Consider the following 26,709-nt stretch of genomic DNA (forward strand, 5'->3'; position numbering starts at 1 on the left):
TGTGAATCCTTTCAGACCTTCTTCTGTACCTTCACTTACACACACACACACACACACAGATACACACACACTCATACGCTCACACACATATTCTCTCTTCTCAGAAGAGGTGGCAGGGGAGCGTATTCCACAGACTCATTCCGGTTCATTCGTTTTCATCTTAAAAATTTATCTTTCTATCTAGGGGCGCCTGGGTGGGTCAGTGGGTTGAGCCGCTGCCTTTGGCTCAGATCATGATCTCAGGGTCCTGGGATGGAGCCCCAAATCCTGCTCTCTACTCAGCAGGGAGCCTGTTCCCCCACCCCCAACCCCGCCTGCCTCTCTGCCTAATTGTGATCTGTCAAATAAATAAAATATTTTAAAAAATTGTCTATCTATCTATTTATTTATTTAAAGTAGGCTCCACACCCGATGTGGGGCTGGAACTCACAACCATGACCGAGAGCCGCATGCTCCACCGCCTGAGGCAGCCAGGTGGCCCTCTGGTTCACTCGTTGTCTCTGCCATGCACTCCTCTACCAAGTGAGTGGACCATGGCTTATGCGTTCTCTCTTCCCTGGCTGCGGATTCTGGTTGTTCTGGACGTGCGTGTGAGCCCCCCCGTATCTCTCAGAGTGAGAGTTTCTCCCCGACTTCTCCCTGGAGCAGAGCTCCAGGGCTGGGACGTGGCCCAAATCTGTAGCTCTCCTTGTGTTAGATGTCACCGCGCTGCTTCCCAAAGCGGCTCCCCCTCCCAGCAGCTGTGATTTCTTGACGGCCTGGCTACCCAGCATCTGCATGAGAGAGACGTAAATACCTGTCATGCCAGCAGGTGGGAAAAACCACCTGTGCCTGTACTAATTCACCCATCGCTTCAAATGGCTGCACGGTATTCGGTACTCAGGGAGTACTTCAGCCAAACCTCGAGGGATTCTTCTGGTAGTTCTCTCTCTCTCTCTCTCTTTTTTTTTTCTTTTTCCAGATAATGCATCAGTTGTTTCTTTTCTGACTAAGGCAATTCTAGGACAGAGAAGGGGAGTTGCTGAGTTCAAGGGAATACCTTTCCAAAGCAGGCTGCCCCCCAATTCCCTCTCCTGGTGGAGACACTGGATGCATTTCCTGCATCCTTACCTACACTGCCTTTAATTTTAGTCAGTTTGATGGAAAAGAGTATCTTATCGCTGTTACAGTGTGAATTATCCTGAGTGCCAATGAGGTCAAGAAACACCACTTCTTGAGAAACCAAGGGTGGCAGTGGCCTGAGAACAGGAGCGGCATTGAGGTAAGTGGGCCTGGAGGCCTCAGTGGCCACTTCCACGCCTCAGGTGTGCCCAGTTCCCCGTCAGCCTCTCCAGGCCCTGTGGGGGTAGAGGGCACAGGAGGGACCGTCATCTCAGCGCAGATCGTTTTGCCATGGGAAAAGTCAAATGAAAAATCAACTGACTCACCCAAGGTCACATAGGAGTGGGGTGCCAAGCTGGGCGTCCACGCACAGGGCAATATTAGAGTGCCCCATCCCAGCCCTCCTGCCCCAATCAGCAGCCCACACAGCCTCCCAGCCCAATCAGGGGCTAATTGGAATAGTGGGGCTGGGCTGTTGATATATAAGAGGAACGAGCAGCCCTGGAAGTTTCACGCCTTGGGAGGGGTCTGACCATCAGCGTCTGTGTCTCCCTCTACCCATGCAATGGCTCCTGGGAGCTTTGCCTCCAGCGACATCTCGACATCCTCAGTGTCCTCAGCCCCCTTGCCCTCCACAGTGGAGTCGTCCGGGCTGTCTGGGTCTGAAGAGCCAGGTAGGTCCCCGCAAGCCAGTTCCTTGGGTGTCCTGGACCCTCCTCGTGGCACCCAGCCTCCTCTCCCAGCCCAGCACCAGCTCCCACCCTAGAGGCTGTGGACTTGAGGTGCTCATTTGGCAGAAGAGTTGATGCCTGGACTTAGCAGGGGCTGGGGAAGGGAGCCAGGGTCTGGGGACTGAGGCTGGCCCAGCTCAGGGGAAGAGCGCAGAGCGAGCCTCCTCCGCAGCTGGAGCCCATTTCCTGTTGGGGGAGGGCTGGCAGCCACACTGCAGCTGAGGGCAGCTAGTCGGAGGAAGGGTTGGGGGAAACCAAGAGCAAGCGTTTGATGCTAGGCTGGGCCTTGGATTTAGGGCTGTGTCCCAATTTGCAATCAACAAACAATGCCTCAGGGTTTCTCTGGATATGGATAGGTCCATTCCCACCAGGAGCTCTTGGTCTGATGGGGAAGACTGCCTCATTAATGGATGCCATTTCATAATGTGGTACGTGCTCTGACGCCAGGAATGCAGAGGGCTGTAGGAGCCCCAAGGAGTCGCTAACCCACACTGGGAGGTCGAGGAGGGCTTTCTGGAGGTGGTGACCCCTGAAGGATGGTCGCCTTTCAGGTGGCCTTACCCAGAAGAAATGGGGGTGAGTAAAGTCTCCTTCAGAGAAGGTTGGAGGGTGGGTTCCAGGTGCTTTGGAGCCTGGGGCAGTGTTGCTCACCAGTCCTTGAGAAGTCAGGGCAGGTGTCCAAATCATGGTACTGCATGGGCCTTGAAGGATGAGTGAGGGTTACCTGAGGGACCATGGGGGACAAAGGCCACCCAGGCAAGAGAAGAGCACAGGCGAAGGCCCAGAGGTGAGGGGGTTGGGGCAAGCATCCGGGGAGTCACAGGTCCTCCTCTGGCCAGGGGCAGGGGGGCGGGTCAGGAGGAGGGGACAGCCAGGACCTGCCAGCTGAGCCTCCAAGACTTCACCAGGGCCTTGGGCCCTTTCCACTGAGGGCAGTGGGAAGGGCAGGGAGGAGAGGTGCAGGGGGAAGAAGGCTGCGGTCCTTGGGATGGAGAGGGGGGAAGTCTATGAAGAAGGGGTGGGGAAGAGAGAAGAAGGGGTGGGGAAGAGAGGTCCAGATGTCCTCCAGGTTCTTGCTTGGGTGTCCAGGTAGGTATGGTGGGTGCCATTCCTAGGAGAGAGAGGATGGTGGACAAGTTTGGGGAGCTAGGAGTTCTTTTCTGGTCATCCCAGGAAATAGCAGGCGTTGAATAATGCAGAATGAGAACTGCATTCAGCTTCAGGGAGTGGGGAAGAAAGAGACTTGGGGTGGCTCCCTGGGATAGGGCCTGGTGTAGAGGAGGCAGGGGAGGGGTTAGAATTGTCACTGCATGCCAGGCCGAAGGACACCACAGCCGGGAGGGTGCAGACTTTCTTAGACACCCCATCCCCACTGTACAGAAGGGAAGACTAAGGCCCAGAGAGGAGAGTGAAACTCCCAGGGTCCTGGGTGTGGCTACCAGCAATTCCACCCATTCCCAAGCTTTTGGCCCAAAGTCCCCAGACAATGGGCTCTTCCTGACCAGGAGGCAGCAACAGTTGAATTGGATTAGGTCTCTACAGTTCTTTTGCCTTTTTTTCCCCTTCTACTTCAAAATGTGTTTTAAAAAAACATATTTTTTAGCCAATCAATTCCTTTTAAAAAGTCTTTCATTTTTGCAAATTGATTAATTAATCAGAAGCCAACATTTCTAATCACCACATTTAAATCGGGCTTCATATTTAAAACACTTTCATGCCCCTTATAGTGACCAGCAGCTTTTCTTCCCTTGATCCCATTTTCTTTTACAACTTAAAAAAAAATAAATAACAGATAATTGAGATCTCAGGAATTCACATACCATTCAATTCACCCATTTAAAGGGTGCAGTGGCGGTTCGTATATTCACAGCTGTGTATCCATCTCCACAGGCAATTTTAGAATACTTTCATCCCCTTAAAATAAAACGTGTAGCCCTTAAAGTCACTGCCCCTCCCCACCTCGGTTGCTCCCAGCAACCACTAATCTACTTTCTGTCTGTGATTATCCCATTCTGGACATTCATATAAATGGCACCCAGCATGTTTTCAAGGAAGAACTTCATTCCTTCTTTCAGCTGGATGATACTCCATTTTATGGCTAATATCATGTTATGTTTATCCAATTCATTAGTTTATGGACATTTGAGTTTCTACTTTGGGCCATTATAAATAATGCTGCTATGAACATTCGTGTACAAATCTTCATTTGAATATGGGTTTTCATTTCTCTTGAGTTTACGTACCTAGGAGTGGGATTCTTTTGTAACTTCTTATGTATGGAAACTTCCAAACGCATGCAGAAATAGACTGAGTGGCATAGTGTGCCCCCCCTACTCCCTTCCCGGCGCACCCATCGTCCAGCTTCAACACTTATCGGGTCCTCGGTACTCTTTTTTCACCTACTGTGTCATTTCATAGCAAATGCCAGGTTATCATTTCACCTACAAATAGTCCAGCATTTATCTTTGTTATTTTTAATTAAAAAAAAATTTTTTTTTTTTTTTGAGGGAGAGGGGTAGGTGTATGTGTAGGGGGTGGCAGGGAGAGCGAGAGGGGAGGACAGAATCGTAAGAAGTTTCCATGCTCAGTGCAGAGCTCGACCCAGGGCTTGATCTCACAACTCTGAGATCATGACCTGAGCTGAAATCAAAAGTCAGACACTTAACTGACTGAGCCACCTGGGTGCCCCACCTTAATTTTTTAAAGCTATTTTTAATTGATATACAATATTCTATTAGTTTTAAGTACATAACCATACAAATTCATTATTTGTATGCATAATGAAATGCCTACCATGATTAAGTGTAGTTATCCTGTTAGTGCTATCAAACTGTCTGACTTATTTCACTTAGCATAATACCTCCTAAGTCTACCCCATGTTGTTGCAAATGACAAGATTAGGGCTGAGTAATATTCCACTGGATCCAAGACTATGTCTTCTTTATCCATTCATCTATTTGTGGACATGAGTTGTTTCCATATCTTGACTATTGTCAATAATGCTGCAATGAACATAGGGATGTATATAGCTTTTTGAACTAGTGCTTTTGTTTTCTTCAGATAAATATGCAGAAATGGAATTGCTGGATGGTGGGGTAGTTCTATTTTTCAGTTTTGAGGAACCTCCATACTGTTTTCCAGAGTGGTTGCATCAGTTTACATTCTCACCAGTAGTACATAAGGGTTCCCTTTTCTCCACAGCCTTGCCAACACTTGGTATTCTTGTCTTTTTTTTTTTTTTTTAAAGTAGCTCCATGCCCAGCATGGAGACCAACACAGGGCTTGAACTCACAACCCTGAGACCAAGACTTGAACTGATATCAAGAGTCCGATGCTTAACCAACTGAGGCAAGCAGGCACCCCTATTTATTTCATGTCTTTTTACTATTAGCCATTGCAACAGGTGTGAGCTCCTGCCTTCGCTGTGGCTGTGATTTGCACTCCCCTGATGATTAGTGATATCGAACATCTTTTCCTGTGCCTGATGGCCATCTGTATGACATTGGAGAAATGTCTATTCAAATCCTCTGCCCTCTTTTTAATCAGATTGGTTTTTTGGTTACTGAGTTGTAGGAGTTCTTTATATATTTTAGATATTAACCTCTTATGGGATATATCATTTGCAAGTATCTTCTCCCATCCAATAGGTTGCCTTTTCATTTTGTGATGACTTCCTTCGCTCTCCAAAGATTTTTTTTTTTTTAGTTTGATGTGATCCTAATAGTTTATTTTTGCTTCCGTTTCCCTTGGTATTTACCTTTCAAAGAAGAACGCCTCTTCCAAAGTAACTGTGCTACCATCAGCAAACCCCCCAAAACATCACCCTAATGTCCCTGAACTTCTCCAATCTCACATTTATCTGTTTGCTTCCCCTCCCCCCCGGTTGGCTCATTTAGGTCCTGTTCTGAGTTTGAACAAAGGATCCCACGTTGCATTTGCTTGGACGGGCTCTGCAGTGTCTTTATCTCTAGGGCTCCTTCCCACTTTTTCTTGTCCTCCTTGTTTATTTGTAGAAGAAGCTGGGCTGTGCGTCCTCACAGGCTGGATTTCGCTGACTTCCTCCCTGTGGCCCTCTCGCCGAGCCCCTGGATTTCCTGTAAACGGGTAGTTAGGCTTAGACAACTGACCTGATGTATTTGGTTTTCTAAAAGGACTATTTAGTTCTTTCAGTGAGGCTCTAAGGAGTGCCCGGTGTGGGCCCAGCCTGGCGCCAGTCACTGGGAGCCAGTGGCCAGACAGGCAGCCTGCCCCCCCCACCTTGGGCTGCTCACAGGCCAGCAGGTGGGGCTACCCACCTTGGGTGTATCTGATCCCCTCCACAGACCCCGACCCCCCCCCCCCCCCGCCATGTGGCATGCCTGGTGGGTGCTCTGCCAGGCAGGTCCATGGTCTGTCGGGCCGAAGTGGGGGTCTGGGCACCAGGTGACGTGCCACTGTCTGCCCGCAGGCCCGAGTCACAGCGCCATCCGAGGGCCTCGCCGCCACCCGCCTGTGCTGCGCATGGTCCTGGAGGCACTGCAGGCGGGAGAGCAGCGCCGGGGCACCTCTGTGGCCGCCATCAAGCTTTACATCCTGCAGAAGTACCCTATGGCGGACAGCCTCCGGTTCAAGCACCTGCTGAAGCAGGCCCTGGCCACGGGCATGCACCGCGGTTTGCTCATCAGGCCCACCAACTCCAAGGCCAGGGGCGCCACTGGCAGCTTCAAAGTGAGCCGAGTGGGGCTGGGGGAAGCCGCAGGGTGGGAGGGTCTGGGCCCCAGACTTTGAGCTTCAGCCCAGCTCCTCCTCCCCAGTCCCCACCCCTGGGGGGCTGGCTGTTCCCCATCTTCTCTCCTTGTCTTCCTCCTGTCTTCTTGGAGATACCCTCTCCTCTAGGAGGGTGGTGCTGTGCCTCCGTCGAGAGCTCCAATTCACCAGCTGCATCTGCCTTCATCCCTGTCCCGTGTGTCCTATGACCCGGGACTATCTCAGCTGTGTCCTTAGTGCGCACAGCACCTGCCTGGAATTCTCCATCATGGACAAGGCACACCCAACCATGGGCTCTAGAAGGTCACAGGTTTGCACCCCACACTCTCTGGCTCTAAACCCCAGGTCTCCAGACCAGGGCTTGCACCTCCCTAAGCCACCTCATCCTCTTCTTTCAAAGAGAAGGGTCCTGGAGGGGAACCATCCAGGGATACCTAGAGCTGAGGGCAGATTGGGCATAAAATCCAACCCCAGCATGTGATTGTCAGCTGCCACCAGGGAAGTCTTGGGGACCTGGACACGGGGTCTGTCTTGTCATTACTGGGCCCCAGCACATGGCAGTTGCTCTAATGTAATCATAGAACACTGTGGAACTTTCTCAAACTACCATGTTCCGGTCCCTGTGGTAACCAGGTGGCTGAGGACAGCAAGTTCCTCACAGAACTCCCAGGCGAGGGTCAGAGCTTGGACACAAGCTATGGCAAGTCCAGGGGCACAGGGCAGGGGGGGTGAAGAAGAGCAAGACATGGGCACTGAGGGTGCATGTGGCTGGGTTAGGCTGCAGGACCTGAGAGCCCAACCGTAAAGTGGGCTGTGAGGAGGGGAGGCGAGGAAGGGAGCCCCGAGTGTTGTGGAGTTAGGAATGTGTGTGTGCTAGGTGGGGAGGTTGTTTCTGGTCATGATGATAATGAGATTTGGGGAGCAGAGGGAGTAACATCACTAGAGGCAGGCTGTAGAAGGATGAGGCTACCTGTTTGCCAGGGACCCTCACATACCCCTGCCCCTCACCTACTCCCTGATGGCCCCATTGTAAAGATGGGAAGACTGAGGCCAGTGAGAGACCAGAAGACTTGGCTGAGTTCCACAGGAAGTTGTGAGCTCTCAGCTCTCTGACTTGGAAGGTCCACCCAATCTGCCCTCAGCTCTAGGTAGGGAGGCATGGAGGTATGAGGCATGAGGTGAGGGGCAGGGCCTAGGTAGGGGGAGGAGTGGGGGGAGTCAGAGCCATGGTGCATGCGAAGGTGTATGGGCTGGGCGGTCGAAGAAGATTTGTAGATTAGCATATCCGAGGATGGGTCTGGACTCACAATGTATGCTGCGCAATTTACTCCCAGGAGCCTGGTTTTGAGCCTTCCAGACTTCGGGGGCAGGAGGGGGTTTGCCTATGCCCTCCTGCCAGCCACCTATGCAGGAAGTAAGAGAACCTAGGATGTGTCTAGGAGACTTGGCCCCCCAGCTATCAGTGGCAGCACCCCTCCTCAAAGAGCCGTACGGGGATAGAATGTGTCTTTGGCATCTGGCATCTGGGACGTGCTCATGCCCTTGACCACCTTCTTCCCTCTTTTGGTACAAGGCCTTCTTCTCTGAGTCTCGTGTAGTGTGTAGGGGTGCGAGACCCTGAGAACTTATGTTCTCAATTCCACTCCATTCCCTCCTCCACCAGTTGGTTCCCAAGCATAAAAGGAAAGTCCCACCCAGGAAGACATCCACCAAGACCGCCCCCAGGAAACCCAGTGAGGCCAAGGAGAAGGTGCCTAAGAAACCAAGGGAGGCAAAGAAGGACCCTTCCAACCCAGCTGAGGTGAAAAGGGGACCGAAGAAGCCTCGAGAGGCAAGGATGGCTCCTCCCAAACCAGGTGCAGCCAAAGAGAAGGCTCCCAAGAAAGGTGGCCAGACCAAAGACCAAGAGGCAAGAGTGCGTGAGGCCAGGAAGGCCTCTCAACAGCCAGACAAGGCCCCATGGGCTCCTCCAAGTGCCACTGGGCTCAGTGAGAAGTCAAAGGTCAAAGGCAGAAGGAAGAGCCAAGGTAGGTGTGTGAGGGGGCTGGGAGGAGATCCTGGGGACAAGGGTTTGTGGCAGCTGCTGGATATGAGGTGGGAGGGAAGGAGAGGCCTGCTCTGGGGAAGGGGTTCTTTAATACATGTGGCTGAGTGCTTGGCTTGACCTGGAGAGTTGGGAGAACTCATGGTAGCTGGGGGTCAGTGGGTAGGTTTAGGGAAGGGGAAACCCAGAGAGAAGAGGAGCCTGGCTCATCTGAGAGGAGTCAGGGGAAGTTTCTTAGAATAAGTGTCCTAGGGAGGACAACAGCCTGTGCAAAGGCCCAGAGGCATGAAGAAGGTAGAGGTATTGAGGAAGTGCAAATTGTTCTGTGTGCAATGTGGGAAGTAGGAGGGGGAGCCTGTGAAAGGCAACTGGGAGTCTGGACCAGATCTGGAGGACAACAAAGATGTGGAAGGACTTTGGACAGGGAACAGCTAAGGTACAGAGTATTTTTAAAAATCTATCACAGCTGCCATATGGAAGGCAGCCTAAGACTAGAGACCAATAAACCAGTTAGGGATCTTTGGTGCGGGTGAATACAGAGCAAGTGGGGTGCTCTGCCTGGTGCCTTGCTCAGGGTGGGGGATGGTGTCCCACTGTCCAGTTAATTCCCCAACCATCCCATGAGAGAGATGCTGTTGGGCGCCCAGGCTCAGAGACCTACTGAAAAAAAAAAAAAAAAAAAAAAAGATACCAACTTCCTTGCCCCAGATCATAGCCAATAAGGACTAGGGCTCCTGAACCTTCAGCAGCTCCTCCTGAAAGGGCTCCTTCCCACATGCTCTCACCTACCCTCTGACAGGTGGTGAGGCCCCCAGGAAGACAAAAGCTGGGAGTCAGAGTGTAAAATCCACGGTCCCTAAGGTAGGTCCTGCATGACTTCCATGCTCTGGATCTCCATGCTGAGCAGGCCAGAGCTTGGGCATCCTGCACCCGGCCCCTGGGAGGGTATAGGGGAGGGAGAATTTGTGGAGAAGAGAGTAATTTTCTTTGATACAAAGTTCTGTTCACTTCCATCTGGCCTTCCTGTGCTCTGAGGATCCTCACCCCTGTTTCCCACATAAGACCTAGGCTGAGGTTGGGGCCCCTTGTCCAAAGCCACCCAGATTTCTCCCCAGCTTGGAGCCCACTGGGATTTCAACCCTATTCTTGTGGGCTCTAAGCTATGCGTCCAACCCTGCCCTACTCTGTTCTTACTTATGGTTTGCTTTCTTTCATAGGGCAAGAATGGTGTTGCTTCTTCAGCCATAAAGAAGGAAAACCACATCCCTAAAGAGGTCATTGCCCATGTGGCCAAGGAGGGGTCCAAAGCCAAGGCCCCTGCTCGTCCCAGGGGTGGTGGGTCTAAGACGGTACCTGAACCCCTGGCCAGGAAGATAGAGGCCTCCAAGGGCCCGAGGAGGCCGGGCATGCCCACCAAGGCCTCATCATCCAAACTGGCCAGTAGGAAGGCAGAGGCTGAAAGCTAGAGCTGGGGTGGAGACACGGAAATCCTACCCGAGTTTTTATTCCCCCCCCAAACTGTCACTCTATTTATTTCATTGTAACCTATTTATCAATAAAGACTTTTTTCCGTCACAAATCGGTGTGGGTGGAGGCTGAGGTCTAAGGATTTTGGCCACCTGCGGCTCGAGTCCACATAGGAGAACCTTCCCTGGCGGGGGGGGGGGACAGGCTGTATGACATAAAGGGCTGCTGTGGGGGTCCAAGCCATGTAGGGGCCTGTGGAGGGACAGGAGGGGTGTTAAATCCAGCCTGAAATCTGGATACTGCTTCCCAGGAGGTGGATTTTGGTCCTAAAGGATGAGCAGGAGACAGCCGAGCGGGGAAGGGCACTGTAGGCAGAGAACCCAGAATGTGCAGTGGGACTGGCCAGTATCAAGGAAGGAGGGGGTTTGTGGCTCTGAGAGGAACTCAGGATGGGGGGAGGGTGGGCGATGGGTGGATGAGGGGAAGGTAGATAGCGGGAGGCGGAGCTGGGAGGGTTATGGGCAGGGGAAAGATTAATGTGGTTAGTGTGTGTTTAGAAAGAGCCCCCTGGGGGTGCCTGGGTGGCTCAGTCAGTTGGGCACCTGTCTTTGGCTCGGGTCATGATCTCAGGATCCTGGGATCGAGTCCCATGTTGGGCTCCCTGCTCAGCAGGAAGTCTGCTTGTCCCTCTGCTGCTTCCCTTGCTTATTCTAGCTCTCTCTGTCTCAAATCTGAAAGAAGAGTCCTCTGGCTATGGAGAGGACCATTCAACAGCTGGTTACTGAGCAGGGCCCTGCTCTAATCAACAGGAGGAGGAGAGAGTGCAAAGGCCCTGTGTTAGAAACCTGCTTGACAGGTGCAAAGAGCCTCAGGGAGTTCCATGGGGCTCGAGTCCAATGAAGAGGGATGGTAGTGGGAGATGAGATCCATGGTGCTTTAAAAACACGTGTGACCCTCTTCCCAGAGGGAGGTGGAGTCTGTGTCCCTGCCCCTTACATCTGGGCTCTGTGATTGCTTGAATAGTAGAATACCGCAGAAGGGACATTATTTTTATGACTGTCTCTGGGCCTAGACCTTAGGAGACTGGCTGCTTCTGCTCCCTGTGTGTCCTGTTTATTTTTGTTTTTGCTCTTGGAACTCCTCCACCTTGCTGTGGGAAGGTCCAAGCAGCCAGTGGAAAGGAACAGAGGTACCTCGATTTTTAGCTCCAGGTGCCATCCCCGACTAATCTGCGAGCCAGAGGAGTGTGCTACCTTGGAATCGAAATTTCTAGATGCAGTGGAGCTGCCTGGGCTGACACTGCATGACACAGGGACATGTTTTCCTTCCTCTCTGAACCCTGTCCCAACTTCAAATGCACGAGGAACGTATGGTAGAGCCGCCTTACCTGTGGTTTCATTTTGCTTGGTTTCTGTTATCTGTGGGCAGCCCTGCTCTGGAAGCAGGTGACCCTCCTGATGGATCATCTAAGAGTTGAGAATAGCCTAACACTAGGTCACAGTCCCTCTGCCCTACCCCTCGTGGCACCTCCTCGTGCAGACCTTGTATCCTCTCCTGTCACAAGAAGGGTGAGGACCATACCATAAGTTACTCTGCGAGAAAGAGCCCGCAGTCCCGTGATTCTGATTCTAGTACCTTATTACAGTTGCTCGATTTCATTACTACCTGCTGATCTCTTACTCTGCCTAATTTATAAATGAAATTTTTCGTGAGTATGTATGTCTAGGAAAAGACATAGTACATATCAGGTTTGTACTGTTTGTGGTGTCAGGCTTCCACGGGTGTCTCCCCGCGGAGGTGCGGGGGTGGGGCATAAATGTAAATGGTTGTTTTAAGCCCTGAGGACTGGGGTGGTTAGTCACGCAGCAGTAGGTCACCACACAGAGACTGTAGGCTAAAGCTAGATCAGGAAGGGTGTCGTCAGCCAGGGGAAGATCCCTGGGTTTCATTTTAATCATGAGGAGGAACCATTAGAGGCCTGTGAACAGCTGAGTGCAGCAGGGGACACGGGCAGCAAGGAGGCCCCGCCATGGTCCCCGTGAGGGGAGCTGTTCACGGAAGGAGGGCTTAGAAGTGGTGCGTTCTGAGTAGAAGTTTCAGCAGGGTGGATGGGGTCTGTTGAAGTATTGGGTGGAAGAAAGGGGTCACAGAAGAGTCCACAGTGTGGGGTGGACACAACCTGGTGACCCCACGGTGACCATTTCCTGGGGTGAGGACTCAGCCCAGGCAGGAGGCTGCTGAGAGGGAGCCCAGTCGAGGGGTGACAGCTGAGGCAGGGAGGGGCAGAGAAGGAAGGGGTGAGGAAGTGCGCGGAGGAAGGTAGGAGACTGGACAGGACTGGGGAAAGGGGGCAGACAGGGCACAGAGGGAAACCGATGTAGGCCAGCACGGAGCATTGGGCAGTTCCTTCCTGCCCCTGCTCCCTCAGCCCTGTCCTCACTGCCTCGAATCCCATGTGAGGCTTTTTCTAGCTGTGCTACCAGCTTCCCTGAGGTATCAGTAAGGAGGCTGCCAGCTGCGCCCCAAGCGTACTGTGAGCAGACAGCAGGGGCCTGGCTGGCGCTTCCCATGGAAAGGGTCTGCTTGTGCCCTTGCTCCTTTCACAGTTTGGTAGGAGGTTGAGGGAGGGACCTGGTCGGACTCCTGGGTGGCATCCCTGGGCCTTGCGCCTCCGTGAGCTAGGGGTGGGGGGGGGACAGCCTAGGCGGGACAGCATCCAGCACCCAGGAAACGCGGCCAAGTGTCCTCCCTGCTTGAGGACATCATGCTGAAGTGTCCATGACCTTCCATGACCTTCAGAGAGCAAAGGGGCACCTGTTGCTGCACGGCAAGTCTTCAGGTCCCCAGGTAACTATGGGTGGCTCACAGAAGTTGCCCACCTTCTGTTGAGAAGTGATCCCCAGAAACTAGAGAGATTTCTTCCACGTGCCAACGTGTTTCTAAACTTCAAGAAGGAACTGTGTGTTCGTCAGGCGTGACAACAGGCTGCAGAATATTTAATGCCACGGGAAGATGTCATGACATATGGTTGCATGGGGAAAAGGCAGGTTACGGAACGGTGCGTACACCCTGGTCCCAGATTTACACAGCCCACGGCCCAGGTGGGCACACGATCCGGGCCAGTGTTCTCTGGGACGTGAACTGTGGGTGGGTTAGGAGAGCTTGGATATCCTGACATTTCGGCAGGAAACATGTATTCATTCTAAAATCACACTAAAAAAAAAAAAAATCCCTATGAAATGTGTCAATAATTTAAATTAGAAAATCTGCTGCTTAATGAAAAGGAATCAGTGCTCAGAATAGAAAATTTGAAAAGATAAAGAATCTGTCTCCACCCAGAAGCCCCTACAGGAAAAGGCTCTTTATGAAGCTAAAAATTGTTTGTTTTTCTTTTCTTACTTCTCTGTTCTCATTAATTCTAGAACTGTTATTTGTGGGATTTTGTTCGAAATAGTATGAATTTTTCTGTCAAGAACGATAAATGGGTGCTTTGCTTTCTCCCCCATTATGACGGAAAAATGATTAACTTGAGTTGTTTCTAAGTTGGAGCTAGTTCTCTAATGACCTTTTCTTGGGGAACAGTGATGAGCCTCACCCCCAGCTCAGGCCCAGAGCCTGTTGGGTGGGCTGGGGGTTCTGTGGTCACGCTGACCCAAAGGTGGACTCTCCTGAGGAAAGGACTGCCCCTCTGGGAAGAGTCTAGGATTACACTGACCTTGGGGAAACTCACATTTCCTCACATGAAAAAAAAATGGGGTTTTCAAAATTGAGGAAATATTTAGGGGGCATATGTAAATATCAGTTTTCTTTCTAGGGCTGTCCCCTTGACCTCCCCATGCATATGGGGGCCATGGTGGCACCTGCCTGGAGGAAGCACAAAATGGACATGCAACCTGATTTAGGTTCCCACTTTGTTACTCCTTGGCCTTTGAGGATTCTTCCACTGTGCTGAGGATCCAATTCAACATCTGTAAAATGGGTATCATGTTCCGTTCCTCACTGGCCTATTATAAAGGTAAGAGGAGCAGGGCCTGCCCAGGGGTAAGTGGCACGTGGCTGCCATGACATCTTCCTGGAGGGCCCATGAGAGCCCTCCAAGCCCAGGAAGGTCAGCTATGGGCCAGGCCCGGCCAAGCTGACTTTGTCCCATTGAGCCCTGCCACTGGCTCCCCAGGGCTCGGTCTGGTACATGCTCCTTCTCATGCAGGAACATGGCTAAGGCAGGGCTCTACCCGCCGCCGCCCTTCTCCTTTTTACTACGAGCACACATTTCCCTCCTTGGCCATCTCAGGATAAAGGCTTGAGCCCACAGCAGGTTTTCCCATCAGGCTTTTATTATAAAGAAGGTTCCAGAGCGTCCCAGCCACCCCCTCCAGCCCAACCCCCACAGGCTTGGAGCCAGTCCCAGCACTGGCTGGGTGTGCTGCAGGGGGAGCCGGCCCAGCCACGGAGGGTGGCTTCTCACAGGAACAGAATGGGTGATATTTTTTTTTCATGGCCTTGGGTGTTGGGGGGGGGGTTCTCTGCCAGGTCTGCCTGTTCTCTGGAACAGTCCTTTCCAGTGTTGTGGTGAGAGCCCCTGGGGACCCCTCCCCAGGTCCTCTGCACAAGCGGCAGCTATTCACAGTTGGCGCGTGATAAGTTTTTTAATATATAAAAGCTTTAAAAAAAAAAAAAGTGGTGCTATCTTTAGAAACACTTCCAGCAAGATCAAGTAGCCCAGCTACAGCCTTGGTACAACATAAGCCCCTCTCCCTCCCTGCAGCCCAGCAGCGCTCAGCACCTGTCCCCTCGTGCTCTGCCCACCCAGCTGGTGGGGGAAGAGCCCACGGAGCCTGCCCATGGGCAGCCACTCCAGCGACCGACATCTGACGCCGCCGGGAACCATGCGTTGCCAGGATCCTCTCTGGGTGATCAAAGATAGAGGGAACATTTTGATGGTTGAAGCAGAAACCACTCGAGGGCTGGCTCAAGGAGGCCTCCTCTCCGCCACATGGGATGAGGTAGTGTTTCTGGCTGGGGCCTGGGGGCCAGGGGCTCATCTCCGGTGGAGGGCCCTGGGCCCTGGGTGGTGGGGCTCACAGCAGCGGTGGTGGTGGCAGAGCTGGGGGGGTGGGGGCTCCATCCAGGCTGTGCTTGGGGGCGGGTGGGAGCCTTACCAGGGGTGGGCTGTGCCTTTCAGGTCCCCAACCCAGAGATCAGGTCTGGGGGCTGGTGGGAGGGGACAGAAGTGCCCAAGGGGCTCGGGGCTGGGGACTCCTCTGCCTGGCGCAGAGAAGCCCCTTCCTGCCCACCCACCCCCCCAGCCTCCCCGAAGCCGACCCTGCTCAGTCCTTCCCCAGCCAGAGTCCGAGGCACGGGGCACAAAGTGCGGTCACGGTCGTGCGCGTCCCCAGGCTCAGGCCTCGCTGTAGCACTCGTAGATGTTGTCCTCCATCAGAGCCACCACCTGCTCAAACTTGTGCTGCAGCTGGGTCCTCCGGGCCGTGGGGTTTGCCTCCAGGGCCGTCATGATCTGAGAGGGAAGCAAGGAACAGCTGGGTCCCAGCCCATGGCCCTGGCCCCAGAGGCCCCTACAGCCCCTGCCACAGAAGATGGGGGGACAACACTGCCTGATTGCAATAGTTGGCCACCGGCAGGTGAGTCCCTGAGCAGGAGCCTCTTCTGGGGCTTCCCTGAGCAGAGGGGAGGTGGGCAGGGCTTCGTGGGGGTCACCGTGGGCCCCAGAGTACATGCCTCCTGTCAGGGACCCACCTGCGGGCGATACCTCTTGGCGTATTTGTAAATCTCAGCCATGGCCACGTTGGTGTTGAACTCGTTCTGGTATTTCTAGGAGGAAGGAGGGGGGAGTGGGGAAGGGGTGGTGAGCTGACCCCTGGAGACCAGCCCAGCCTGGGGGGTGATACACAAACCCCCAGCTTCTTCCAGCCTCTCCCTGGAAGTCTGCGACCCCCAACCCCACACCCACAAGCCCATCCAGCGCCAGCCGCACCCGCGACTCCTCGGCCAGGTGTGCGTTCATCTCCTGCTCGCTGAGCGGAGTCATGTCATGGATCTGCTTGTAGTAGCGCTGCACGATCTTCCGGTACTCAGGGATCTCCTTGGCGTACAGGAGCTTGTTGGTGGGCGAATCCTGGGCAGAGAGGAGGGGCAGGGATGAGGTGGCCAATGGAGACCAGACAGACCTGTCTGCTTCTGGCCCAACCCAGGTCCCCATGGCCACACCAATAGCCCCATCACAGCCGGCTTCAGTCCAGGCCAGGGCTCTTCCTCCCCACCCCTCCCCAGGCTGCCCTTTGGCACGGAACTCCTGCCCTATTTTCTAGGACACTGTTGGGAATGACCTGAAGCAGGGGGACCTGCTTCTTTTGGGGGGAAAGTGCACAGGCTGTAGGCCAGCTCTGTGTTGCACACAAGCTGTTTCATTTGGATCCTTGCTTAGGGCTGTGGGTCTTGGTGGCTAAGGTTGCTGGAAGCCTGATTGCTGGCTCAGTGGAATATTTCCCACTGTAGGTTTCCAATGCCCGAAAGCCAAACGTGCCAAGTATACTTGCAAGGCTTTGTCATAGGCATCCTGTCTGCGGAGACTGTATGTGAGAAGTGAGGGCATTCTATTTCTCTCCCTCTCTCAGCCTTGGAAAGTCCGGGGCTGGTGGAGAGGCAGGGTCATGTACCCACCATCCTGCAGCGCTGGGTCTCATCAGACCATCTCCTCAATGTTCCCAGCATCCAGGCTTTCATATCTCCCTGCCCTTGGCCAGGTAGGTCCCTCTGCCTAGAAGACTGTTCTCCATCCTCTCCCCACTCAAAAGCCAGCCGGATCCTCTCCCCACAGAGGTCTTGGGGCTATCCCTCCTGTGTGCAGCTCAGAGGTCTTGGTCACCTGCCCCCTCCACCCCCACTGTTACTCAGTGACCACTTGCAGGGCTCCTGACCAGCAGGACAGCTGCTGGAGACTGGCTGGCTCTCAAGATGTCGCACCTGCCCACGCTGGTTTCCCACATGGATAAGGGTGTCCCAGGGTCTGGCTCTAGGGCCCAGATGGTGAGAGGTGGTGGTGAGCACAGCTGAGGTGGGTGCAGGTTTCTGACAAGGGCCAGGTTCTGGGAGACTAGACGCCCCAGCTGGAAGCATGCCTGAGCTCCTTGGGTCCCCCCCCCCAAAAGATCCGAGACCCCGTGCCCCACTGTGGCCCTGTCTCCCCGCCCAGCCCGTGGGCAGTCAGCCCCGGAGCCGCAGACCTTGCCCAGCTGCAGGTCAGAGATGGAGCAGGCATCAATGAAAGCCTGAGCAATGACGGACAGGCAGGCATCAATGTGGTCCGTCTTGTCGATGTCGAAGACAAACTGGGGGTTTTTCAGGATGTTCACCCAGAACCGGAGAGGAAGGCTGTGGGAGGGGGTGATGGAGGCACCATGAGCCCACCCAGAGCATGGGGCAGCGAAGAAGTGGTTGCTGGGGGGGGGGGGTCACAGGAGGGAGGCAGCCAGGCGCCAAGGACAGGCTTGCTTTCCCCTGCAGGCCAGAGAAGCTTCAACCCAAGATGGAGCCTCAGTTTGCTCATTCGCAAAGGGCGCTGAAGACCATCCCTTCTGGCTGGGGTGGTGGAGAGGCCCTGAGCCGAGGTTGCGGCCTGCAGCAGGCCAGGCTACCTGCACGCCTGCCCCCCAGCTCCCACAGCGCCTTCTGTTCTCACAAGGAAGCCTCAAACCCGGTCCTGGTTCTCATTAGAAGAACCCTCCCACCCCCGCCCTGCCTGGCAGCACACGGCTCCTCCTTCCAGCCCTTGCACGGCAGCAGGAAGTCCATATTAGCTGGGGCCACGGAGCAGCCAGAAAGGGCTGGGGAAGGGTGGGGTCTGGATTTTTGGCCTTGGCCTCCGGACGCCAGAGAAGATTGGCAAAACCCCCACCCCCAGGGCCACCCAGTGACTCAGCAATCTGGCGTGCATGGACACCCTCCCCACCAAGAGCTCAGAGAAGCCCCTGCAACCGCGCAGAAACTTCTAGGCTGTGTCACTTCTCCTAAAGTTCAGGCTTCAGTTCTCAACAAGTTGTGGGGTTCTGCAACCCAGAAAGCTAAGAAAGACAAGCCTTAGAGGAAGGCTACGAACAGGGTAGGGGAGTCAGAGCATGTGAGTTGGAGCCTGGTTCTGCCCCTGACATTGGGCAGGCACTTCTCTGTGAGCCTCGTGTTCTCATTTGTAGAAGGAAGCTGATGGTAACCACCTAAGGAGAGTGGAGGACAGAGAGGATGCTGAGGCCAAAACTACCATGCTTCTGGTTAATTCTTACAATTAAGGTGGATTATTTTTTATCCCTCCGGTTTTATAGGTGAGAAGAGTAAAGCACAGAGTGGTGAAGTGACTTACCCAAGGTCACACAGCTAGGAAGTAGCAAAACAGGGACTGAATCCAGTCAGGCAGGCTGAGAGACCAGGCTCTGAACCCCTGCCCTGAGCGCCATCCACAAGGAAACAACAGAGCCACACATCCCTTCCTGCCCGCCCACGGCCCACACATCCGTGGCCCACCAACCTGTTGGTCTTCCAGATGTGCAGAGTGTCGGGATCAGAGATTCCCCTCTTCTCCGCCTGCTCTTCTAGGAAGTCGAAGAAGTACTTGACAGCCAGTGGGGGCTTGTCTTCTCGGATGCTCAGGATGGCCTTGAACAGGTCATCCAGAAACTTCTGCAGCGTGCCCTGCAGAGGAGTGAGGGGGCTGCCATCAGCCCAGGGCCACTTGGGGAGAGTGAGTGGGCAACTCTGTGCTTAGGCTGGTGAGTGGGAAAGCCGTGCACCATCAGGTTGGTGCCTAAACTCTCTGGTCCTTCATTTTCTTGTCTGTGAAATGGGTTAGCAAACTCCTCTTCTCAGGGGTATTCTAAGGACTGACCCAGATACTGAGGCAGAGGGGGGGAGCTGGTAGGGCCAGGGTGCTGACTAACCCCTCTGGGCCTCTGCTGCCCTGTCATGCTGGCTAATACAGAAGTTGTTTGGGGGCGCCTGGGTGGCTCATTTGGTTAAGCGTCAGTCTTTGGCTCAGGTCATGATCCCAGAGTCCTGGGATCAAGCCCCAAGTTGAGCTCCTTGCTCAGTGAGGAGCCTGTTCCTCCTTCGCCCTCTGCCTACTGCTCTCCCAACTCTCCCTCCACCCCCAGGCACAGGCACACGGGGGAGGGGGAGAAGAGGCCAGGCCCACCTTGGTGGACAGGAGGCGAGTCAGGTAGATCTCTGGGAGCACCTTCTTGCGGTGGCTCTGCCGGTGGGACTTCTTGGGTTCCGCCAGCTCGTCCGTGGGCAACACCTAGGAGGCCGGGACAGTGGTCAGTCTAGTGGCTGGTGCCCGGCACCATCCTTGGCCGTCCTGTGGGAGGTCCTATCCCAAGACCCACAGGTACGGGGTTCCATCTGGTTCCACAGATGCTTTGTGGTGCAAAAGGGATGCGGGGGATTCTGGAACCCATCCCTGCTCTCCAATCCCTGGCCTTTCCCAGGGCCTGGGACTACTCTGCCCAGAGCCCCAGGGTGGCAGGAAGCCAAGTCCACACCCAGTGAGGGCGGGCACCCCCAGGGCCGGAGGCCGGGCACTTACCAGATGGAAATACTTCTCTGTGTCCAAGTCTTTCACTGTGAGAGGGAAAACACAATAAATAAACAAGAGAGAGGAAGGGGGGAGAGAGAGAAAGACAGAAATGGAGACGGAAAACTGGAGAGAGGCAGAGAGATCCAAAGCAATACCTAGAGAAAGTGAGAGAAAGAGAAACAGAGCAGTAAAGAGAAATAGGCAAGAGAGATCCACACACAGAACGAGACTGAGAGAAAAAGGCCATGAGAGAGAGATGACCACCAGGAGAAAGGAGAAACAGATGGGCATGCGGGAGACCCCAGAGGGGACAGGATGGCTGCCCTCACCCTCTCCACTGCCCAACCCAGAGCTCCTGCCAACCCAGACCTTGTTAACGGCAGGGAGAGACCCCAGATCATGCTCCTGACCTTAGCAGAAGACCCTGAGACCAAAGGAGCCTTGGACCCCATGCCTTGCAGCTGGGCAGCTAGGCCTGGGAGCCTGAGGGTGTGCATGGAGGTTGGGATGAAGGCAGGGATATAGCCCAAAGCCCTGATGGGCATGCCAGCCTCCCCCTCCAGCCTGGCAGCAGCTCAGACCTCTTGAAACCACATCCCGCCTTCTTCGGGCCTCTCTCTGGCTACCCACAGGATCCCAGCCTGAGGAGGCCTGGCGGCAGACCTTACCCAAACAGTACTGAGGCAGAGGGGCCTGGCCCAGTTCTTGTCCCCAAACAAGGAGACCAGAGCCTGGCCCAGCCCTACCTCTCGAAGCCTCGGTTTCCCTACTAGGGCTGCTCAGAAGGGGCCAAAGCCTGGCCTGACCCCCTCCCCGTGTCCACCAGTGCTACCTCGGCCCAGTGTGTTGTCCTTCTTGTCTGTGAGGCTCATGGCCAGGGAGGCACCTTCAGGGATCTGACAGGAGGGGAGAGGCTGAGGTCAGAGGTCAGAGGTTAGGGAGGGTGCAAGTGGAGGATGGGTGGGGCTGGGGACCCCACCTTATAGTGCGCCAGCGTGTTGAGCTTCTTGCGGCCATCTTCTACCACTGAGGTGTCATCCAGGTCCCGGAGGATATAGCTCTGTGTGCTCGAGGCAAACCACTCTGGGGACAGGGAACGGGGTGTCAGGGACAGGGACAGGCTGGAGGGGGCAGCACCAGCCTGGCCCACCCAGGGAGAGGCCTCTCACTCTCTCTGTGGAACCTAGGGCAAGCCTGCCTCTCTCTGAGCCTCTATTTTTCCATCTGTAAAATGCAGAAGAGGAAAAAGATCCAGAGGAGAGGGTTGTGGTGGGCACAGAGCAGGAGGTCTGGCAACGTCCTCACCCTTGAGGTTGTTAATATACTGTTGCTGATGAAATAAGAAAAAGTACCATGTGCGAAGGGGATCATATACTTTCCATGACTCTCACTGTTCTTAGGTACTGACTCTGCCCTTCCAGGCTCCGGGTGACTGAGTGCCTGCCCAACCTCCTCTCATAGCCTACCCCGGCCCCTGCATGCCAGACCCAGGGAACCCCCTGCTCTGAACAGTTAGTCACTGTGCCCATTTATCATCAAAACCTGGTGCTTGGAACAGGGCTTATGATCACAGAACAAAGGGCAGCTTTTTGGCCTAACCAGAACTCTTATTCATCCTTCAAAACCCACTCTAATTTCCACTCCTTGAGCACATCTTTCGTGAATACTTCTTACTGTTGTCTGCAACTTGCTCACTCTGCAGTACCCATCTCTCTGCCAGAGCAGGAGCTCCCTGGCAATGGGCACCTTGTCTGATCATCTCCATGTCCCCAGGGCCACAATCAGCGTACATTTCCTGAGTGAAAGGAATATGCAGCCAAAGCAGGAAAAAGTTCCCGCTGGAGTAGCCCAGTGCTGAGGCCCGTCACCCCACTCCTGCCCACCGAGGTCAACGTCCTCCGCACGTGGCCACTGAGAGTAGGGCACATTCTTGCAGAAGGCTTCCAGAATCTTCTCTTTCACCTGTGTCAGCGTGTCCGTGTCCATGGCCCGCACACTCAGCGAGTCCATGCCGCAGCCCTGGAAGGACACGTTCAGGTTCTGCGCAAGAGAGGAGGAAACAGTCAGCAAGCCCTTCCCATCCCTACCCTTGGCCCCAGGCAGGGCAACCACCTGCCCAGGGCGGCAGAGTCGGGATTAGAGTCAGGCTGCTCTAGGCATGTAGACCCCTCCAATACCTGCCAGCCTGGGAGGGGGCTCCCACCTGGCTGCCCAGCCGCACAACTCACCCGGGGCTTGGCCTCAATGTTCTCCCGCAGCAGCCACTCCTCATTGAGTGTGTAGCGGGCCTTGCCTGTGATGGCATCAATGGAGCCCTTGTTGATCTGCTGCTTGATGGCACACAGGAGCAGGAAGAATGGCTCCCCAACAGTTTCCTGGGGTGGGCACAGGGCTGTCAGGGGCCGGGGCCCAGCCTGCCAAGCCCAGCCCCACCCTCCATGGTCCAGCCCTCCAGCCTCTGGCCATGACGTGGCCCCCATGTGGAACACTTTCACTGTCCCCCACCCCCACCAACACCTCCATGGCTGCCGAGGTAACACCCCCTCTGGGATCCTAGTGTCATTCTCCCCACCTCCCCCTGCCTCCTGTCCCTGACCCCCAATGTCTCTGTGGACTCCCAAGGCGGAAAACGACAGGCTGTGTGCAGGTACATTCATCTGGTCATCTCAGCAACTCTTGCCGGTATGGGATAGCATCCTCACTGCTGAGGCTCAGAGAGGACCATCAACCTGCCCAAGGTCACCCAGTGAGGAAGTAGCAGAGCTAGCCTTGGGCCCCGGATCAGCTGGCTCCCAAGTCAAACTTTAGCAAGTTTTGACTCTGCTAAACCACCCAGGGTAAGTTTAGGTGGAAGCAGAACACAGGATCTGGTCTCCAATCCCAGGCTGTTGACGGGACAGTGTCTTGGGCCAGGCTGGGCCTCATACTCCTGCCCTCCTACAAAGCCTTCAGACCAGAGTTTAGGGCCGCCTCTTCCAGGAAGCCACTGTGAACCCTCCAGTGGGGTCCAAGGCCTCAGAGCTTGAGGGCCACTGTGTGGCCTTGATTGCTCTGTATTTGCTATTTCCGCCTCCATCTCTTCTAAGCCTGGAGGAGTCTTAAGGGTTAGGACTGGGCCTGAGTTATGGTCTGAACACCGAGCGGGGGCCCAAAGGAAGACAAGGCAGTGGGGCAGGGGTGGGGGTTGACGACTGAGAAAACAATCTGGAACAAAGCCGCCTGAGCATGCTCTGGGCCTGCTCCCTGAGCCCCTTCCACATCTGTGCAAAGGGCGTGAGGACCCCTCCCAGCGGAGCGGGGCTACCCAGTGGCGCTGGTCCTGGGGGCGGGGGTGGGCCGGCCCCGCCTCACCCGTAGGCAGCTGTACATGCAGATGGACATCCAGTTGGTGAGCATCTTCTCGACCACGGACTCCGTGCGCCGCAGCATGAGCTTCGGGTTCTTGGCAGCTGAGGCATCGATGAGGTCCACCAGCAGCTCCTTCATGATGCCCGTGTAGTACTCGAGCTTGCCGTGGAGTGCGATGGTCAGCAGCGAGGCCAGGCTGCACCTGCGGGTGGACAGGCACATCAGCCCCAGGGTCCAAGGCGTGGCTGATGTGGGGGCTCTGGCGTGGCCCCACGGACCTGGTGGCCCCACGTCCGCCTGGGTGGGCAGTGCAGCTCAAACCCATCTGCAGAAAGAGCCACTTTCTCTAATGTCCACAGCCACCGCTGTGCCTGTGGGCCCCCGCCTTAGACACCCAGGCCCAGGAGAGGGAGGCACGTGGGGGCCCAGAGCCAGGTGGACACCCTCTGCCCAGCAGGCAAGGTAGTTTGCAAACCACCCCCGGCATGGGTCCAGCTAGGCCGAGCCCCGACAGGCTGTGTGGCCTCCTGCGGGCACTTGCCCCTCTCCCAGAGCCTCACAGCCTGACCTGTCACGCACTGCGAAGTCCTTCTGCTGCTCCAGCGCGTGCACGAAGACAATGAGGAAGTGCTTGTTGTTGAGCAACGAGGAGAACAGGCTGATCCCCTCTTCCATGTTGGGCCGGCAGCTCTCCGGGATCTGCGGGAGCAATTGGTGCTGTCCGCAGGGGTGTGGTGCCTCTGCCTGGCATTGAGGGCAGCACCTACAATGCCCTGAATGGCTCTGTGCATGCCTCCTGGGATGGTAAGTTTACCACCTTTTCATGACAGATATCTCTTAACCCCCCATGATTGGGAATAATAGCTCAGTTGAGTTGGAAAGCGGGGCTCAGAGAATGTCAAGGGAGGTATCCCTGTGCCTAGGACCCTCTTGCTTTCCATTTCCTAGGCAGCAGGTGGAGTGGGATGTCCAGAAAGGCCTAATCCTCTCCCCTTGCCTCCTTGGCTTGAAGTCAGAACCTCTAACTAGCCTGAATGGGGTTATTCCATGACTGCCTCCTGGGATGGACTCACTGTCTTGCAATGACTGATTCCTCCCAACTCCCCACACTTAGGATCAGTGGATCAGATGAACAGGAAAGTGAGGCCTGGGGGGGTGGGGTGGCTCTGAGGCATCCCTGTGTGTGTGCACACACATGCATGGGGTACTCACCTTCCACTCTCCCAGCAGTGGGTGGGTCTCCTGCACCGGGGAGCTGCCCTGGGAGTTGAGGGTCTGGGAGGGCAGTACATAACGTTCTTCATAGAGGGAGGAGCACTGTAGGGGTAGACCACCCCCCAGCATCTCAGCAGGGCTGTGGTCTCCCCGGGCTGGCAGGCAAGGGCCGCTCAACAAAAGCAAAGGAAGAGAGGCAGCAGGCCATGCCCAGGGGCTTTAGGGATCCAGAGACACAGGGAGGGGTGGCCCAATGGGCTTTGTGGGGGAAAAGGAAGGAGTAGAGCCTTCCCTTTAGATGCAAGGTGTGCAATGCAAGAAGGCACAAGGCTTAAGATGAAGCAAGAGAAGCTGAGCAGAGAGTGGGGGAAAGAGCAGAGAGGCCAGCGAGGACCATGGGTGTGGCCTCGTTCGGGCTGCTGCGTGGAGAGCAGTGTGCACAGGGCAAGAGGCAGACCACTGCCACCAGCATACATGTTCTGGCCAGCCAGGGAAGGTGAGGACAGGGCAGTAGCCCCTGAAACACAAAGAGGGGTGGGAAGCTTGTGGCCAAGTCCAGTGGGCAGGAGAAGGAAATGCAGAGACCAAAACCCCTGAAAGGGACCCAGCACTGAGAGAGGCTGGTGGGGCACCAGGGGCCCAGGACAGCGTGGACCACCTCTGCTCATCCCCTCAGTGAAGGGAGAAGCAGGCCTTACACCCCAGGAGCACAGTGGGGTTAGTAGCCGGCTTCCATATGGACAATCAAACATCAAACAAGTAGAGAAGAAAAGTGAAGGGAGAAACTGGGCCACCTCCCTTGGCAGGTGAGGGCAGGTGGCCAAGGCTGCCGTGAGCGTGCATGCAGGTTACGCACTGCTCAAGGGGCCCATGGGGAGCCACGTCTTCCTCTAGGTTGGCATGGCTCAGAATGAGATCAGGGAGCCCCTGAGGTGGCTGGCAAGGGTGCGGGCTGACCTTAGGGAAGAAGGTGCGGGTCACAAAGTGCTTATACTCCAGGAAGGGGATGCCCTGGCTGCGGTTCAGCTCCTTGGTCAGATCAGTCATGTCCGTCTGCAGCTCCGCAAAGCCTGGTGGATTGGCCCCCGGGGAGCTGTAAGTGGATCTCAATCCCATTCCCCAGATGGCAAAGCCAAGGTCCACAGCCCTGCACAGTCCCCACCCAGTACCTTTCCGGATTTCCTCTCGGATCTGAGATTCCATCTCCTCCATCTGCAGCAGAGTCTTCTGCCAGTAGCGCTCCGCACGGCGGCTCTTGGTGCAGAAGACGAACAGGGCTAAGGGCGGTAGAGAGGCAGGTCAGGCCTGGAAAGCCCTTTAGAAAACATTGGTGGGCACATGGCCGTGCACAGGACCCAGGCCTAGAGGGAGAGGTCCTGCTGGCTTCCTCTCCACCTGCTCTGGGCAGGGTGTGGGAAGGTGGATGGGTGCCCTCAGCCCACAGTCCTCTCCTCCCTGGTGGGCTGGAAACTCTTATATGGTAAAGGGTTTGGGAGTACCCAGGAAAATACTGCTGATGTCCCTTTCTCACAAATAGTTTGTGTTTAAGGGGTGCCTGGGTGGCTCAGTGGGTTAAGCCCTGCCTTCGGCTCAGGTCATGATCTCGGGGTCCTGGGATCAAGCCCCACATTAGGCTCTCTGCTCAGCAGGGAGCCTGCTTCCCCCCTCTCTCTGCCTGCTGCTCTGCCTACTTGTGACTTCTGACAAATAAATAAATAAATAAATAAATATTTTAAATTCATTATAAAAAAATAGTTTGTGGGGTTTTTAAAAAATATTTTTTTTATTTATTTGACACACAGAGAGAGAGAGATCACAAGTAGGCAGAGAGGCAGGCAGAGAGAGAGAGAGAGAGGGAGAAGCAGGCTCCCCACTGAGCAGAGAGCCCGATGTAGGGCTCGATCCCATGACCCTGAGATCAGGACCTGAGCCGAAGGCAGAGGCTTTAACACACTGAGCCACCCAGGCGCCCCTAGTTTGTGTTTTAAAACAGTGGTAAACCTTATAAAATAGTGTGTTTTAAACCTTATAAAATAGTGTGTGCTTTAAAATAGTGGTAAACCTTATGAAATAAAGATGGTGGGTCAAACACTTATAAAGCAAGTGTTAAGGTAAGGCAAAGGTAGGAAAATTCATTAAAATATGATAATTAGTTAAGAGATACATAAAATACACAAGTAAAATGTGGTCATCAAAAATATAAAACAGTGGAGAGATGTGACTGGGTCTTGGTTTAAGCATCTTGGTTTAACCCAACTCTTGGTTTTGACTCAGGTCATGATCTCAGTGTTGTGAGATCAAGCCCTGCATCAGGCTCCATGCTCATTGCAGAGTTGGCCTGAGAGCCTCTCTCTCCCTCTCTCTCTGCCTCTCCTGGTCTTGCTCTCTGAAATAAATAAAATAAGTCTTAAATATATATATATATAAAACGGGGGGGGAGTAAAAACATAAAGTTCTGTTCAAAATTAATTTAC

The 26,709-nt window shown here is 54.6% G+C and overlaps 2 protein-coding genes across 3 annotated transcripts in view; one reads left to right on the top strand and one right to left on the bottom strand.

Annotated features, from left to right (window-relative positions):
* The first annotated feature begins 1,666 nt into the window (after positions 1–1,666).
* On the top strand, positions 1,667–10,195 carry LOC101685726 (histone H1.8). Its single transcript, XM_004738694.3, has 5 exons — positions 1,667–1,775; positions 6,280–6,539; positions 8,242–8,605; positions 9,422–9,483; positions 9,840–10,195. Exons 1-5 carry the CDS (start codon positions 1,667–1,669, stop codon positions 10,086–10,088), a joined length of 1,044 nt encoding a protein of 347 aa, XP_004738751.1. The 3' UTR covers positions 10,089–10,195.
* Positions 10,196–14,405: 4,210 nt separating this feature from the next.
* Positions 14,406–26,709, bottom strand: part of PLXND1 (plexin D1) — a 56,211-nt gene continuing 43,907 nt past the window's right edge. Inside the window, exons 21-36 of one of the 2 annotated variants that reach the window (XM_013054806.2) lie at positions 25,405–25,512; positions 25,193–25,305; positions 24,233–24,295; positions 23,589–23,719; positions 23,024–23,222; positions 21,901–22,047; positions 21,556–21,712; positions 20,652–20,755; positions 20,505–20,568; positions 19,682–19,716; positions 19,289–19,393; positions 18,626–18,789; positions 17,331–17,478; positions 16,082–16,222; positions 15,844–15,918; positions 14,406–15,604 (exon numbers count right to left, since the gene is read on the bottom strand). In XM_013054806.2, the coding sequence (XP_012910260.2) occupies positions 15,488–15,604; positions 15,844–15,918; positions 16,082–16,222; positions 17,331–17,478; positions 18,626–18,789; positions 19,289–19,393; positions 19,682–19,716; positions 20,505–20,568; positions 20,652–20,755; positions 21,556–21,712; positions 21,901–22,047; positions 23,024–23,222; positions 23,589–23,719; positions 24,233–24,295; positions 25,193–25,305; positions 25,405–25,512 (1,871 nt within the window). In that variant the 3' untranslated portion in view covers positions 14,406–15,487. Of the gene's footprint in view, positions 15,605–15,843; positions 15,919–16,081; positions 16,223–17,330; positions 17,479–18,625; positions 18,790–19,288; positions 19,394–19,681; positions 19,717–20,504; positions 20,569–20,651; positions 20,756–21,555; positions 21,713–21,900; positions 22,048–23,023; positions 23,223–23,588; positions 23,720–24,232; positions 24,338–25,192; positions 25,306–25,404; positions 25,513–26,709 lie in introns of both variants that reach the window. The other variant, XM_045063341.1, reaches the window with a different exon arrangement.

The sequence above is a fragment of the Mustela putorius genome, unplaced genomic scaffold (assembly GCF_011764305.1).
Source record: "Mustela putorius furo isolate JIRA1106 unplaced genomic scaffold, ASM1176430v1.1 tig00003850_pilon_pilon_pilon, whole genome shotgun sequence".
NCBI classification, from domain to species: domain Eukaryota; kingdom Metazoa; phylum Chordata; class Mammalia; order Carnivora; family Mustelidae; genus Mustela; species Mustela putorius.